This window comes from Penicillium hispanicum, assembly GCF_028827665.1.
Source record: "Penicillium hispanicum strain IBT 35686 chromosome Unknown utg000007l_segment0_segment0, whole genome shotgun sequence".
In the NCBI taxonomy this organism is placed as follows: Eukaryota; Fungi; Ascomycota; class Eurotiomycetes; order Eurotiales; family Aspergillaceae; genus Penicillium; species Penicillium hispanicum.
Genome location: NW_026623199.1, coordinates 1,834,581 through 1,850,900, shown reverse-complemented (window position 1 = coordinate 1,850,900; position 16,320 = coordinate 1,834,581). Strand labels below are relative to the sequence as shown.

The window sequence follows — 16,320 nt, the reverse complement described above, 5'->3', positions numbered from 1 at the left end:
CGAGGTACCTGGAGAGGGGATTCCATCCACGGAAAGCTGCATAGGACCATGCGAAGATGACCTCATTTCCGAGGGATGAAAGTAGCACATGTCACTCCGAGGCAATCTTTGTCAGCTTGTGAGGCTGTAGCGGTATGAATTCCATATCAAAGCGCTTCCAGTTTGAGGCAGGATGGTCTTTGCATCTTGACGGAATTGGGTGAAGTGGATTGCATATCGCATCGGCGAACGCGACTCGCACTAGAAGTCAGATGGTCATCTGCGGGTAGCGAGAGCAGATTAGATGGAGCAGGGAATGCCATCCTTCGGACCTAAAATTCGTTGTTGAGCAAATCAGTGCACGATCAGAGCCGCTGAGAGGTATGTCTCGCCCATTGTGCATTCGTGCATGCGTATATTGCAGGACGCCTCGAGCTGCGGTACATTTTCACGCCTATTTGAAAAGAGAGTATTCCGATAACCGTGAGCCGTCGTCATCCATCGCGAAGAGAGAATGGTACGAGTGAACGTGACGGGTCCTTATCTTGATGCAGGTGAGCTCGGTTCCAAAGAATTCCCCTGTTTCGAATCTCGAAGAGCGTTGCTATGAGTTTCGCGTAAATTGGTAAAACGCAAGAATGCTATGATCGACAAATAAGAGAACGAGGAACACGTCAAAAAGCTTGGTCTCGTGGGCTATGGTGGCCATTCAGGATCAACGAAGGCAAGACACTCTGGAAGCGCCGGGGATGATGCGACCCGGCAGGTACATACTTGCAAGCAGGTAGCCGACTCGCACTGCAGCATCGAGGGACTCGGATGCATTGCCAGACCAGGACAGGGCCTCGAGAGATGTACGGAAACTCCTCTGTCGACGTCTGTTGCTTCCCCTGGTCGATATAGATGCAGGGAGGGCCTGGTGAGCGTTGTGGTCTCAGGATACTGATGCTCCAACTACCGTGGAGCTGAGTCTTTTTTTCCCTGTCTCAATATGAGAGGCGTACGTAAACATATTTCCCGCTCAAAAGCCGCAGGTGCACAGCCAGTCAGCACCCAGAAACGTGCCTGGATTCGTGAGGGGGTGGATAATGCTAGCCTAGTTCGTATGGAAGCGCCTGCAAAACCCCTTTGCAATGATAGTGCAATGGAACCCGCCAAAGCAAAGATCATCGGGCTCTGTTCGACGTGTTCGAGGGGACGTGTGAGTGGGCTGCAGCCAGCCACTCTCCATCACGCGCTAGGCCCGGGATTTGAAAGTGGGCTGGGATCAAGGCTTCGTACCAACGGCAGCGTGCGTCCAGTGACGGCGGACCCGATGCGGCCATCAATCTCCCACTGTCTGAGACGCTCCAGGATGGATTTCGGGCATCTCAGGGTTCGGTTGGTGCAGTTGAGTTCTCCTGCAGTGACACAACTCTCATGCACAAAGAGAAGATCTCGAGCAAGGGAAAGGATTGGAGAGTTGGAGCGGTGGGAAGAGTGGCAGGTCCCTCGCCAGTCAGCTGACAGGACTATGCCAGGTCTGGCTGCAGCCCAATTGGCGATGTCGGAGACCTTTTATACTCCCAGAATGTGCAATCTGATTGGACCCTGGCCTTGCAAATGGAGGCTTCGGGTACCTCTGCCTCGTCAATATTTCAATCGACGGGACAAAGGGATTACACTTGCAAATCTAACATGACATCGTGTGGATTGGGCCGTGTGTGTGGGGGGGGGTCTCGGTGTTGGTATCTTCTTCCTTCCAGGAACGCCATGCTGGTTCTAAAGAGCCTTGTTACTTCTTGACTATTCTAAATTGATCTCATCCAGCTCTGTATTCCTGGGCAGATAGCTGTACATCTTAAGTTTTCGATGAAGCAGATGGCTATTTACTGAATCTGCCTTGCAGAAAGGGATGATAGCCGGTCTAATTAGAGGTGAATTCTTCCAAGGATAATCGACTCTTAAGCTCGAAAGGTAACGGACCTGTTCGCTTTTGGACATAGAGCTTCGTTCGAACTCATACCTAGGTAATACCTAGGGTTTGAACCAATACCGACGGGCTATATAGTACCTAGAGGGAACCCCAAAGCCATAGATGAGCCGTTGACAGAACCTGAATAGCTCTGAGATCCAGAATTGGCTTGTTCCAGACTCTAGGTTTTGCATTTGGGCAAGCTTTGGGATCGAAAGGCGTAGTGCTTTCAAGATACTGAGGGTAAATTCACAGAGACAACCCATGAGCCAATATTGAAGAGGATGGTAGGTGCGAATTTGGTAGTATGGCGATGATACTGCAAACGTCATTGAAGGATACAGGATTGCATTCATTCTTGCCACTAAATATGGCCTGTCCGACCATGGCAAGTACGGTAGTTGGAGGGAGATATCATAAGCAACACTGGGTACGACGAGAGTTCCTGCACTATGGAGACTGTACCCAACAGATTGGGCAAGGGAAGCAATAGGAAAGAAAAAAGGAGAAGGCGTGAAAAAGCCACCGGTCCACAGTGCCAAACTCCCATTTCAGCAACTCCAAGAATTCCTACGACACATTGTGTGTCCATTGGGAACTTGTCCTCAGGATGGAAGAGAGTTACAGGAGGAAAAGGAAAAAAAAAAAAAGAAATTCGAGCAAAGACAACCGATCCGCCTGCGAAAACCGAGCACCGAGAATAATGTCATAAGACCGTTAACCAGGAAAGGCGATGGGCCATTTGGAAGCGTTCGCCTGCCAGAAGTGAGAATGTAGTACCCGCAAAGTCTACTGGAAGTACTCCGCAGGCAGAGCTGCTAGCAGGGCAATGGTACCCAGTCCGCCGAGCAAGGCACTGACGATAGCAGTAGCAGTGTAGCTTGCCACTTTTGATGTCGGAGAGTGGTTAGATTTGACTCGTTTGTTAGGGGGCTCCATCTCACAGAGGGCAGAGCCGATGGCGTTGGCGGCTATCTCAGAACGCGAGATGGTGTTGAGATCTGGCTCCTGAGACTGGGGAATGCCAGAGTCAGGTATCTGGGCGTCTTGAGCTTCCAGCTCAGAAGCCTTTCGCTTCAACGAGGTTTGAGCCGATGTCAGGATTGACTCGTCGGGAGTACTATCCTTTTTAACATGATCATTGCACGAAAACGGGCCATCCTTGTAAGAATCTTGAAAAGCCCGCAGAATCTCCGAGTTAGAGACTGGGCAGAAATCTTGGGTAGCGGCATTATAAGACTGAAAGATTGCTCCCTCTTCCAGGGCCTGCGGGACGGAAGGGTTCAATACATGAGGAATGGCGGTCTTGGGAAAACGCGCCCGGAAATCGATCATGACGGAAGCCTCGGGCTTTGATTCCGGAATTTCAATCTTGATACTCGAGTTGGTGCTTGATTTGCTTTCCTCGTTGTTCTTGATAGCCTGCTCAACAGTGTCGACGGCAAGATTGCCTTTCTGGGCTAGCAGACTTGGGTCGATGTAGTCATTCTGATTTCCCACTGAGGATTCTTCATCAGAGCTGATCTCCGAGCTGACATCTGGTACGGAAGCAGAGTCGGATTCATAGTAGTCGGCATCTGATTCTGAACAAGAAGAATCTAGATCCTCGCCATAATTGGCCGGAAAGTCTTCGTTTGCGTTATTGAGCGAGGATGTATCCGATTCAATTTCGGATTCGTCTTCAAAGCTAGGGCGGTCTGAGTCAAGCTCCGATTCTTCAGAGACTTCCTGAGGGGCCTCTCGTTGAGCAACATGTTCTGGCACATCCTCTCCATTTGGCGTAACCTGACAGTTCATACATTGATGCGCAGGAAGTAGTCCTCCCGTGAGAACAGGAGAAAGTTGTTCAACGGAACAGTGGAAGCTTGGAGCTTCCGCTTCCTCGAAGGGGGGAACGTGCTTCAGAGCGGGAATTTCCTCAACATCGCTATCATCGTCATCGGGGACACAAAAGGTATTGGTAGATGAGACTGGTCTGAGCTCAGGAACTGGCTTAGGATCGGACATGGGGTTTGGCTGAGCAATGTAGGGACCTTCTGTAACTTGAAGCGCCCTGGAAATAATATTAGCACATGGCTGCGTCAGACCAGCGGAAAGAGGTTTCGTACTGGGCATCAATCCAGTTGACCTTGCATCGCACAGTGAGGGCTGGGAAGTCCTCTGCAAGGCCAGTCAGTCATGGAACAGCATCGGGCTGAGAGAAGGGAAGAGAAGAACGGACCATCACCCCTTTCAACATCAACGCCGAACTGTATGATGTCTCCTTCCAGCAACGGTGTCGCCTCCCCCGAGATCAACTTGACATTATTCAACCAGGTGCCGTGGGTAGATCCGTAGTCACTGAGGCAGATGATCTAGCAGAAGGGTGTGGATCAGCGTTATGTCTCAGAGGAACATGTAAGTGGGGATAGACACTGTACCTTCTTCTCCGGGTGAAGACTCAGCTCTGCATGGTCACGGGACATCACCCGGGAATCAAACCATCCGTTGTCTTTTGCTGGAATACGGCTCTTGACCTCACGCTTGGATGAGCGCCCGATCGGGATGTAGGATTTATCGTTTGAGAGTGTGAAGCTGCGGGTAAGAGGGAAGCAGCTGTCCAGAGGAATGAGAGTCACCGAGACTACTTAACCATCAAGTACATTAGCACAACGCAAACCCGAGAGAAAATAGAGAAGAGGTAGCAGGATGATGTTCAGACTTACCCCGTGAGTCAGACATGATGGCTGGCTCGGAGAGTTGTGGTCCAGGGGTTCACGGATAGACAAAGAAAAAGATGGCAGATGACGATGAGGGTGCGTTCTAGAGTAGAAGAGGTCAGCCCAGATCCAAACAGTCAACAGGCAGTGCAGTATGGAACCAGCACGGGGCTCCAAGGATGTAGCCGGGCTGCAGCGGATGATAAGCATGGAAGCTGAAGGCAGATGGGAGCTTACCGGGTAAATCCGGCTTGCAGCAAGACCAGACCCCAAGACGCAGCAGGTCTGGATAAAGGGGATCAAACGGCCGGTGAGTTGGGGATGGTGGGAGAAGGTGAAGAAGCACAAAGTAGGAAGCAGGAAGTGATGGAGGGTGAAGGGGGAAGGAGGAAGAAGGAAGAGGGGTAGATGATGAATCAGGTTGAGGTCAAGGCTCCTGACGGCTAGGTTTCAGGCTTATGGGGGACCCTTGGACCAGCACTCACGGAACCAGCAGGACTGCACACGAGGACAAAAGCTCTTTGCTTCCCAGGGGCGAAAGCTTAGGGAAATAGGCCCAACGTTAGGCAGATAAGGCGATGATGCTATACTCCAGATGCCAGGTGGGGCATCTCTTATCGTCGCTCAGTGGAGTCGCCCCGTGCGGACAACTGTGAACTGCGGTCAACGGCGGACGATGCAGGCACTGAATCATCCTCTCCTCATCGCCCATCTACGCCCATACGACCTAGATGCGAGACTATTCCAAGGACACTCATATTCACCTCTATGGTACACAAGATTACTCTCCACATGTTCACAGCCCAATGCAAGTCCTCGGACATGCTGCTCGCCCCATCATCCCGGCGTCTCTCGGATATCTCAGCCCGAAGCCCAAAAAGTCATAACAGAAAAGAAAAGAAAACAAGTGGGGGAAGGGAATATGTCAATGGGATACTAAATACAAGCAGAGAAAAATTGGCCCGGGGCACCTGCGACTGGAGCCTGAGAAACCAACCAGGATCGAAAAAGGGGGAATTAGACATGCAACCCGAGTCCAGATCCGGGAGCCGCAGAGAAAAAGCGAAGAAAGAGAGAGGATTGTAAGAATAGCGACAGCAAGGGAAGAATGGTCAGGTCGTGCGCTTTTACATGGGAGGGGCGCCGCCGGCGGCGGCACCCATGGCACCCATGGCGTTCAGGCGGGCGGCCAGCTGGGGATATTTCTCCTGGACCTCCAGCTGGGTGCGGGTCGCCTCGGCATAGGAGATGGCATTGACGATCTCAGCCTCGGTGCGGGCAAGCTCAGCCGCCCGCTCAAAGTACTTGAGGGCCTGCGAAACCTTGCCCTGCTGCAGGAGCAGCTGGGCCATCGTGCCGACAGCAATATCGCACTCCGGGTCAACTGCAACAAGGGTCAGAAAGATGGTTCAAGATCAAACAAGATCATAGGATGAAAGATAAGGAAATGACGTACTAATGAGGGCCTTCTGGCACAGGTTCTCGGCCTCCTGGAAGTCGTGCTTCCACTGGAACAGCGCGAGAGCTTTGTTGATCAGCGGCAGGACGTTGATGCCCATGGGCTTGCTCTGCTTCTCCATCTCAACCGCCTTATCGAACTTCTCGATGGCCTCGGAGAAATTTTGCTGGTCGAGCAGAAGCTCACCGTAGTAGTTATACACATCCGGAACCTCCTCGAAGTTCTTGACCGACCGGCGGAAGGTGGCCATGGCTGACGCAACGGAGCCCATCTTGTACTGAGTGACACCGAGCTGAATGTGGGAGAAGATGAAGGAGCGGTCAAGGTCAATCGACTTTTGGTAGTCCTTGGCGGCCTCAGCGAATTCTCCCAGAATGAAGTGGAGCTGGGCGCGGTGGTAGTAAATGTCAGGATCGTCCTTGTTGTGAGTGATAGCGAGCTCGAAGTCGTCGGCAGCGGCATCCTTGTTTCCTATTCAACAGTCAGATGAGAAATTGTGCACATACAGATATGGCGGGCCGGGGCGCTTACCAAGCTCAAGGTGCAAGCTGGCGCGCTTGATATAGCTTTGAACCAAAGACGGCTGCAGCTCAACGCTCTTGTTCAAGTCATCCAGTGCGCTGGAGGCGTTTCCGCCCAGGTATGTGAAAGTGGCCCGCATGTTTAGGGCCAGGGCCTCGAAATCGCCGAGATCACCAACCTGAAGAGCCTTCTCGAAAGAAGCAGCAGCCTCCTCGTAGCCATCAGCAGTCTTCATGCCCATAGCAATCAAGCCCTTACGCAGCTGGCCCTTTCCAGAGTCCTCGCTCAGCTCAACGGACTCCTCCAGGCCTTCGGGTAAAGGACGGGGACGGAAGCTCTGCAGGTAGTTCGAAACGAAGGTGGCGCTGGGGAGCTTCTTGCTGCGGGCCTCCAGGATAGCCTTGCTCTTTTGCTCGGCGACCTTTTTCAGGAGCCGCTCGAGAGCGTTGCGGCTGACGTCGTTGGAGAAAGCATCGATAATGCAGCTGGCGGTAAAGTCGAGGAGGGCCTCGCTGAAGTTGCCAAGATGCTCGTACGCAATAGCACGGCGATTGAGAGCCTTGACGTACTCGCTGTCCATGGCAAGGGCAGCACTGGTGTCCTCAAGGACCTTCTCCCACTCTGACAGGACGTTATAACAGGCGGCGCGGTTCGAGTAGAAAACGGGGTCGGGCTTGCAGATGATGGCCTTTCCGTAGAGGTCAATCGCGCGGTTATAATCCTTCGAGCCATAGGCCTTGTTACCGGCAGCCTTCAGCTTGCCGGCATACTCCTGTCGGGTCTTCAATGTGTTGTCAGTAATGGTTGAGGAAGGGGCTTGAATGACTTGGCAAACAAACCTCTTCAGACAACTGGCCGACGGTAGCCTCGTCAACCTCCGGAAGCTCCTCGGAAGGCTCCTCGGCCTTTTTAGCGGCGGGCTCTAGAGCGATGTCAGTCACGATTGGACCATCATATGACGTAAAGGAAAGACGAACCATCCTGCACGGAAGCAGTCTTTGTCTTCTTCTCCTCGGCCTTCTTTTTCTCTTTCCGCCGTTGATTCTTGCTCTTCTTCTGTGCGGTAGAGGCGGAGCTCGGCTTGGTAGAATCAGACAGGTAGTAGACAACACCTGCGCTGGTCACGACCACAGCAACACCAGCAATGGTGTAAACAAGAGCCTTGTTCTCCGACACCCAGTTCGAGATGCGATCCCAGACCGAAGCTGAAGATGAAGCGGGTAGCTTAGAAGTGTCCAGCACCACATTCTGGGCGGGCGTGGGTAACGGTGATTCGCTTGACATGATGTGTGAAGGAGCCGGACACGACGACCGTTGCTATTAAAGTCCTAATTCTGCACCACGGAAACGGGTCAGCAAGAAGAAGATAATGCGCTGGTGAAGGGGAAATGGAGGAATGGGGCGCCTACCGGTCCTTGACGCCAAGGGCGGGAAGTTGGGATAGGGAGAATGATGGAGCTCGGAGGTTCGAAAAGTCAAGAGTTCGACGATCCTGCACGGGCCAATCACGCGCAGCGCGACGGTAACGCTCTGCGAGTTCTCCACCTTCCACACAACTCAGCTGCGTCGAGAAAAGGGATGCGTTCTGCTTGAGCTTCGAGATTACGACTCGCTTTGCGTTGTGCCCAATTGTCCCGTTCTTTCTTGATCCCACCGTCCGTGCGATATCGCAAAACTTCTCGAGAAAAGCCACCGTGAACGGAGTCAAATCGCGACTAACATTCAGACGCTCTCAAGGACACGACAGCAAGTCATTATATGCCCGCGATCATGTCTAAGAATGGTCCGGATAATGCCGCGCGATCCTTCGAGATCTTTTCGTCCCTTCGCTACGACCCCGAACTTCCGGCGGCGGCGGCTCGCAGTCAGAATGGTTACCCAGAGCCATTGCAATCACCATACTACCTTCTCGCGTACCATCGGGACCGACTGATAGCTTCTGCGCGTCACTTCGAATGGGATCAAGCACTGGTATGGCTACAGAGAGACCTCAGATCCTTCGAGGATTTCCTCGATGGCTCAATACCAGACCGGGACAAGTCATGGCGGATGAAAGTCGTTGTGGATTGCAATGGAATTGGTACTATTGAGATCTATCCTACGCCAGTCATTGATCCAATCAATCTTCTAGGCCCTTCTCTGCACATGAAGCCCGGCTCGCCTGTCTGGCGCGTCTACGTGGATACACAATCCACGGTACCATCTGGCTTCACGACACACAAGACCACAGCGCGGGACGAATATACGGCTGCTCGAATGCGAGCCGGGATCAAATCTCCGGCGGAAACAGCTGAGGTCTTAATCGTGAACCCGAGTGGTGAGATCATGGAAGGAAGCATTACCACCCCGTATTTTAGGCGACGGGCTGCGCTGCCAGAACGTTCTGAGTCTACACCAGCTTGGATTACACCGCCACTGACAAGTGGTGGCAATGCGGGTACGAGTAGAAGATACGCACTAGTCCAGAACTTCTGTGCTGAACAAGCAATTACTGCGGCGGAGCTAGTGGATGGCGAAGAATGCTGGTTGAGTAACGGAGTTCGGGGATTCATGCGCGGCGTGATTATGATGAATCAACAGCCATCAAAATGAAATCAAGTTGAAGGTCAATGCAAAATATTCATAGGTTCATAGGTAGGTTGGGTATGATACCAGTCACACATGTCTATAGCATATGTTCTGCTGCTATTTCTTTTTTCTTTCCTTCTTTTGTTTTGGACCATGTCACCCACGGACGAGAGCTTTATTTCTTCGCCTTCTCAGTCACGACTGGGTTGGGGTTACCCTTCCACTCCAAAGGACGTGGGCGCATGTATTCGGCCACGATTTCATCGGTGACCTTGGCCCGACGCTCCTGGAAGCCCTTGACATATTCCTGCAGCTCAGCGATGCAACGCTGCTTCAACTCACCTGTCATCATCTCTCCCTTCTCGTAAGCAACACGAATGCGCTCGAGCTCCTCGTCATCCTCGAGGAAGAAGGTCAGGTACTGGAAAGGCACATCCACCTTGGTGTTACCACCAAGCTCGCGATGCATCTCAGCAGTCTCCTGTCCACCCGAGAAGGCGTACTTGTTGATCTTGTTCTTGATCTTATTCGGCGTGTCGCTCATGAAAATGGCGGAGCTGTCCACACTGGCAGACATCTTAGATCCCGGACCTTGGAGCGCAGGCAGGAAGATGGCGTGGATGAGTGAAGGCTTCTTATACTTCATCTTCTCGGCGTGCTCGCGGCATTGGCGGAAATAAGGATCCTGGTCGATGGCGCAGGGAATCAGACAAGGAATCGACGAGACCTTCTTCCGGTCGGTGCCAAAGATCTGGGGGAAGCTCGTCGCGAACGCCGTGGCAGACTGGGTCGCGCAGAAGTGGAATTCGCCGATATTGTTGCTGTCATTGAAGCCAAATGTACCCCGCACTTGGTTGATGGTGATACGCTTGGCCATTCTGCAGATATTCTCATAGAAGGCACCGCCGACAAAATCGAAATCGCTGAAAATGAACGTCTTCTTCATGTCGAATCCGACAGCAATGATATCTCGAGCATTGGCCTTGGTGAATCGCTTCGCGTCGTCGATTTCAATCTTCGCAGAGTGCATGTATTTCTCGTCATCGGTCATCATGATCACGAGGGGCACGTCGAAGACATCCTGCAACCACCTGCGCGTCCTTGTTAGCATTGAAATTGCATAGGTAAAGGACCTTCACGACACGGAACGATACTTGGTGAACTCGAAGGGAACAGTATGCCCGACGTGCATGCTATCACTACTCGGTCCACGACCGGTGTAGAGATAGAACGATTGGCCCTTCTCATGACAGTCCAGAATTTTGCTCAGGTCACGGTGACTGAACACGACGCCTCGGCGCATAAACCGGTGAGGGCGGTGGCCGGTAACCTTCTCAAACCGCTCAAGTAGATCGGGGGTTAGAGGTGTCGCACCAAATTCGCGAACCAGCTTGTCATAGTCCACGGGAAGCAGCTTGCCCGACTCATCGACGCCACCGGAAACATCGAACGGGGTGACTACCTGACCAACAGGCTGGGACTGGGGAGCCTTTTCGGCAAGGCTCAGCGTGGTGAGCGCTGGCGGTTGGCCTGGTTCGTCCGCCATGGTATGCAGTTCACTAGTTCTAGGAGGTCGAAGTCAGTTCTGAACGTCACCGTCATGTCTGCGATGAGAATGGGACCTTACTCCGGCGCTGTAAGTGGGCTGCTCGACAGTTGTCGAAATTCGAATTTCTTCCGTTCTGCCCCTCGCGGGGGGGATGAGTCAGGCCCGCTATCAGTGCGCACTCTGATTGGCCGCAAAGAAGTCAAGTAGGTATGTACATCCATCAGCAGGATTCACTAGTTATCCTCATCTTGAATATCTTAGCAACGTTCAAATTACATGTGAAGAGACAGATGGCTTGCAAGCGACAGGTGCTAAATTCATCAAAATATCCGATCAATTTACCCCTCTGTGATACACATCTGGACAACCTGTCCTAGTTTAGGGTTGGAGGACGACACGATTTTGAAGCTCTTCGTTCGACGATTTGCAACACAACCAAGAGAAGAGAAAAGATTCAGCCCTAGATCTCAAATACGGAGACATAATATCACCAATTCATCTTTGATGACGGTACATCAGAATAACACCAGAAGGCCATACATGGAGTGCGGCCATGGATGAAACCTACCTTCATGAGTATATGCCAAATCCCTATGAAACAGGGGTTGATGTGTATAGCAGTCTGAAGAAGCTGCAAGGGAACGATATACCACAACTGCTCGTATGCACTACGAGGTGCTTTACCGTGCATAGACATGAAGAATAGCTTCAAGGTGGTCATGATTGATTTTGCATTATGCAAATTTTTCCAAGGCTATCAATATCATTACTGGAATAAATGTCAGTTCGAAGTCAGGGTTGGCGACACGAATTTGCTCAAAGTCTTTTTGGACTGTTCCATTGGCACGCATCCTCTGTCTTGGAATATGACTTTCCATTCAAGGATTTCGACGCCATAGCCTTCTTCCGAGGCGTGGATCTAGAGAGAAATAAGCTGTTAGGCTCCGGCATTTTGCATGGATTTGAGGTCTGTGGACCAGTACGTACCCCAAGAAAAAGCAATGTAGCGGTGCTGAAGCTGAAGAGAAGACGCATCGTGAGCCCTCACTGAATAGATATGACTGGAAATTCTAGGGACTAGAATGTGACCATCGAAAATGTGAGGGAAACATCCAGTATCTATATTCCTCTCTTAACGCCGGGCTTCGAACTTTTCTTATCTACGCAATGAAGCAGTCGTGTTTTTGGCGCCCGAAACTAGCCAGAGTCGGATACCCTTGGACTATGTTCTTGGAGCAAAGGATGGAATGACTGCACCATTAACACTCCTACCGAGCCTAAATTCACCAACATTGAGCAAGATTTGCCCGAGTGAGCCGAATGAGCGAATGAATATAGTTAATAGGCACTGGAGATACCCTGCTCCCTGATACACTTTATTAGTGCACTTCGCATATAGTACTAGTACTAAGTCGGTAGTAGCAGCAGCAGCGGTAGTAGTTTCCTCCCATCACCATCCTACCGGCCTGCAGCTTGAGGACTCGCAATGGGTCGAGTCAGATAAGTGTTACCGAAGTGCATGTATCAATAGTCGCCAGGCTGGTGCTCATTAGTTATAGCACCGTTCTTGGTCCATAAGGATTCTCGCATCCGTCAGCCTGTTCATACGTCTATTGCAAGACAACGGCCTGACCGGAATGCATGCTCTCCACAACCCTTTTCCGCCATCGAAGCGCTCGGGCAAATCCATATTATACTAATCTCTGTTGAAGTCTTGTTCAATCCATATCTCATTGTCAAGGGGAAGCCTCAATCTCTAGAAGTACATGATGAACAGTCCGGCCTCCCCACGACGATCGGGTATCGCTATGCGTACATAAAGAAGAAGAGAAAAAAGAAACCCAAGTCCCCAGATGCTTTTGTAGAGAAGAGCACAGGCAACAACGAAACGGCCAAGTTATTTGCGAAACGTGAGAGACTTGCCGGCGGTATCTCGCTTTTGCTTACGCACGCCAGAGGGGGCTTCTAGCGCCTTGGCATACGGGTTGAACGCCTTCTTTGGCTGAGTGGCGGGGCCCGACGTAGAAGGGGCATGTAGAACTGAATCCGCAGTCCCATAATCAAATGGAATCACGTCGGCCTCATTCTGTGGCTTGGTATTCTTGGCCTTCTTCGACTTCTTTTCCTTGCGGGACTTCTTGCGCTGTTTCTCTGAAGAATCAGGATCGTTGCTCGTAACATCCAGCTCATCAGGTGTCGACAACTCCTGTTCTGGTGTATCAACCGGGGTAGCCTTCCGCTTGCGAGGACCACCAAGTTCCTTCACGGTGAAAATATTCTTGGTTTCATCTTGTGCGTCAGGGGCTGGTGCAGGAACAGAAGCTGTCTGAGGAGCTGCAGTGGCAGGCTGCTTGTCAGCGGTACCCAGAGTCTCTCGAGCTTGAGAGACAGTCGAGGGCATAGGTGGGAGTGGAAGTGAAAGACGGAGAGCCTCGGTAGACGCAACAAGAGAGTATGATAGCGGAGCAGACTGTTCCTTAACTTGCCAGACATCACCCCAGAATTGAGATGTCTCATAACGCTCCGCAACGGGGAAATCAACGCGTTCGATTCCGAGAGTCTCTAGCTTTGCGACGGGCTTGGGCACCACAACATCGCGCCACTCTGGGCCCGTAGCTCCAGCGATCTTCGCTTCCTTGATGGTTGCCAGAAGATCAGCTGCCCGCGCTTTGGTGATAGGCGTAACTGGTGACAAGGTCCTGAGTAAGGTTCCCATATCCAAAGGCATTGCTTGGGCAAGCTTGAAGAGTATGTGCCTCGGGAACACACACTGCCAGCCCTCGTCCTCCTCCCGGGCGACTTCATCCCGCCACTTGTGAACAGCCTTGAAAACAGCAAACTGCTCTTTGGAAAGCATGCCGGAGCTTCGTGATAATAGATCGTACCAACCACCAGGTCCTTGTCCATTTGTTGCATCATAAACAGGACGTTCGTATCGCTGGAGAGCTTCGTTTTTCGATCGTTCTTGTACATAATCGATAAGACTGTTATTGGGTTCCGATGCCTCAATTAGCTCATTGCGTAGATGGTCGTAGACGTAGAGTAGGTAGTGCGTATCAGAGCGAGCATAGTTAAACATGCCAGTGGGAAGTGGGCGGATTCGCCAATCCGCCATCTGGTATCGCTTGTCGGCCTCGAAATTGACGAACTTGTTTAACAGAAACTTCAAGCTTCGCTTAGGATAGCCCAAAGCAGAAGCTGCATGAAATGTGTCAAACATGCCGACCACGTACAAGCCCAGATCGCGCTGCAGCCAGATGATATCCATGGTGGATCCATGCAAGACCTTGAGAATTTTTGGATCCGCAAAGACTTCGTTGAGAATCTGCAACTCTTCTCTCCACGGCTTCAGGGTATCAACAACCCAGTCCTTATCCCGGGTGCTGATTTGCATTAGAGACACGAGACCCTGATAAGAGTGCACGTCATGGTGCTCCAAATCAATTGCGATCTCCTTCGCGGTTTTCAATTCCGCAAGCATTTCCTTCACTCCGTCCAATGTATCGACGAATGTGGCCGTTGTGCTTTCGAAGGGAAGATAGTCTATCGGAGCGGATTTCTGATAGGCTGACTTTGGGTACCGTGCATCACTGATCTCCTTCTCGTATGGGCTTGGGTAGCCGACTTTGCCATCGATTTGTTTTTCTTTCAATGACTTCTTCAATGCGACGATAGCATGTGGCTTGGTTCTGAGAAGGGGCTTGAAAAGACCAAGGTCGGAATTGTCGGGTTTGCGCTCGAATTGTAGTTGTGGTTTGGGAATCTTCGACGGTCCATAGTCGTAGATGGTCGGGAAATTGGGCGTCTTCTTCACTGTAGAAGCTTGCTCTTCTTGAGACGGACTCAGCTTCTTGATCACACCCGTAAATTCATCCAGGCACGCGTCTGCTTTCTCTAGGAGCGAGTCAATCACATCCACAACGCCGTGCCAATTGTCCTCGACAGATTCTTCATCGCGCAGCTCGGGGGCAGCAATGTCCGTTCCCGCAGTGGCAGCCTTCAGAGCCGCTGATGTCAGTGCAAGAACTCGCTCGCTCTGCTCGTCAAGCGACTTGGTAAGTTCCGCGCTGGAGGTACGGTGGAAATTCAGATCCTCAGAGGAGAGCTGGTTGACAGTCCTCGTGACCTGGATTAGGGTTGATGACAGTTTATTCTGAAACGGGGCAAACTCTGCAGGATCCATGGCAGGCAGAGCTCAAACCGCAGTCAGTGTGAGTGAGAGTCTGCTTGACAAAGGAATGAAGCTTCAAAAAAAATGGATGGAGAAATGTTAGGCCCACACTGACCGCCTACCCAAGGGGGTGGCATGTCTGGGCGGTGTTTAATTGGCCGATCTCCGGCCGCCGATGCTATTTCCATTTGTCTGTTTCTCGCCAGCTTGAACACTCCGCCAACAACACTCGCAGACTGACGAAATCATCCTCTGGCAGTAGAGAATACATTCCTGTCTATCTGAACATTTTCTTGGATCAAAATGGCTGCTTCCATCGCGCCAGAGTGCAACGAAATCAAAGAGTTAGTGTTTGCTCACCTGCCAGCTTCTACATTTTGTCTCGCCAAGGAACAGCGACTGAACAAAGCTATGCAGGAGATACGATACATGTTTTCTCAAATGGTACAGTGAGAGTATGTTTGAGCTATCTAAAGGTATTCAAGTACAAAACTGTGTCTGACAACCGGTCCAGAATACCTCCGTGGCAACACATCATCCAATGACTGTGAAGAATACTTTTCAAAGTACAAGAGCTGCCTGAAAGTGAGTCATTTCTCCTGCTTTGGGATCTTCTAGTAGATGACTAACAACAGAACCATTGGCCCTATCAGAAAGTCCTCAAGGAAAGAGGCATCGACTCGATGCTGGACGAGGCACGGAAGAGCGGCAGCGAGACTGATGCCGAGTTCCTCAAGAAGTCCTAAATCCTTTGCATCTGCATAATCTCTACTCTCTAATTTCTCTATTGCATGCTGTGCACTTCTCAAGCGAGGCTAGGAGTGAATGGGTTTGGGCGCAACTGGTAATTTGTACATACGCATTTGGTACGAACAATCGCCACACATATATCGTATCTCCAATACACCGGCGAGGTTATTTCCAACGATCTACTAGCAAATTTCCAAGATGCCTTCATCATTTGGGTCCATTTTTGCTTTTGATTTCGACATTTGAGGTCCTAAGAAATTTGATTTGCCACCTTCATATCAACCCCAAGGTCATCCGCGTAAAAATATACCAAGGAGATGCTAGAGAAATGTGGATAAGACTGCAGAGGCACTTGGAAGAGCACTCCAAGACTTTAAACGACAGTGGTCGACCTGATCTTGCTATCGTCACATAGCAGGTTCATGAAATTCATTATCGGCAGATGTGGAGTCTGCTTCAGCCGATTGCATGGAAGACTTTTCTGGTGAGCCTTGGACGGTAAGTGAAGGTCAAGCAGAGACTGCTGCAATAGCCTTGCTCATCTGGCATTATACATACTGAGTTATCAGTCCATGGATGAATACCTAGGCAATTTTCCATGCACTAGAGGTAAACTTGCCCAGGTGGGCAAAGTGCAAACATTAAAGTGACCCTGGGGATGGGCTTGTT

General features: G+C 51.1%; 7 protein-coding genes across 7 annotated transcripts; 2 read left to right on the top strand and 5 right to left on the bottom strand.

Annotated features, from left to right (window-relative positions):
• Nucleotides 1-2,722: 2,722 nt before the first annotated feature.
• On the bottom strand, nucleotides 2,723-4,654 carry N7459_008479 (FHA domain protein; the record flags this gene model as incomplete). Its single annotated transcript, XM_056947647.1, has 5 exons — nucleotides 2,723-3,986; nucleotides 4,042-4,093; nucleotides 4,155-4,287; nucleotides 4,354-4,556; nucleotides 4,639-4,654. The coding sequence occupies 5 exons, from the start codon at nucleotides 4,652-4,654 to the stop codon at nucleotides 2,723-2,725; spliced, it is 1,668 nt and encodes a 555-aa protein (XP_056797157.1).
• A 1,105-nt stretch (nucleotides 4,655-5,759) lies between these two features.
• On the bottom strand, nucleotides 5,760-7,897 carry tom70 (putative mitochondrial outer membrane translocase receptor (TOM70); the record flags this gene model as incomplete). The annotated part of the gene is made up of 5 exons (XM_056947646.1): nucleotides 5,760-6,016; nucleotides 6,089-6,562; nucleotides 6,623-7,394; nucleotides 7,453-7,535; nucleotides 7,591-7,897. The coding sequence occupies 5 exons, from the start codon at nucleotides 7,895-7,897 to the stop codon at nucleotides 5,760-5,762; spliced, it is 1,893 nt and encodes a 630-aa protein (XP_056797156.1).
• Nucleotides 7,898-8,383: 486 nt separating this feature from the next.
• N7459_008477 (uncharacterized protein) lies at nucleotides 8,384-9,205 on the top strand (the record flags this gene model as incomplete). Its single annotated transcript, XM_056947645.1, has 1 exon — nucleotides 8,384-9,205. The coding sequence occupies one exon, from the start codon at nucleotides 8,384-8,386 to the stop codon at nucleotides 9,203-9,205; it is 822 nt and encodes a 273-aa protein (XP_056797155.1).
• Nucleotides 9,206-9,356: 151 nt separating this feature from the next.
• N7459_008476 (tryptophan--tRNA ligase WRS1) lies at nucleotides 9,357-10,727 on the bottom strand (the record flags this gene model as incomplete). Its single annotated transcript, XM_056947644.1, has 2 exons — nucleotides 9,357-10,272; nucleotides 10,336-10,727. 2 exons carry the CDS (start codon nucleotides 10,725-10,727, stop codon nucleotides 9,357-9,359), a joined length of 1,308 nt encoding a protein of 435 aa, XP_056797154.1.
• Nucleotides 10,728-11,511: 784 nt separating this feature from the next.
• N7459_008475 (uncharacterized protein) lies at nucleotides 11,512-11,765 on the bottom strand (the record flags this gene model as incomplete). Its single annotated transcript, XM_056947643.1, has 2 exons — nucleotides 11,512-11,649; nucleotides 11,718-11,765. The coding sequence occupies 2 exons, from the start codon at nucleotides 11,763-11,765 to the stop codon at nucleotides 11,512-11,514; spliced, it is 186 nt and encodes a 61-aa protein (XP_056797153.1).
• Nucleotides 11,766-12,627: 862 nt separating this feature from the next.
• On the bottom strand, nucleotides 12,628-14,913 carry N7459_008474 (exosome nuclease subunit RRP6; the record flags this gene model as incomplete). Its single annotated transcript, XM_056947642.1, has 1 exon — nucleotides 12,628-14,913. The coding sequence occupies one exon, from the start codon at nucleotides 14,911-14,913 to the stop codon at nucleotides 12,628-12,630; it is 2,286 nt and encodes a 761-aa protein (XP_056797152.1).
• A 291-nt stretch (nucleotides 14,914-15,204) lies between these two features.
• N7459_008473 (uncharacterized protein) lies at nucleotides 15,205-15,647 on the top strand (the record flags this gene model as incomplete). The annotated part of the gene is made up of 4 exons (XM_056947641.1): nucleotides 15,205-15,245; nucleotides 15,319-15,356; nucleotides 15,416-15,486; nucleotides 15,537-15,647. 4 exons carry the CDS (start codon nucleotides 15,205-15,207, stop codon nucleotides 15,645-15,647), a joined length of 261 nt encoding a protein of 86 aa, XP_056797151.1.
• Between the last annotated feature and the right edge of the window lie 673 nt (nucleotides 15,648-16,320).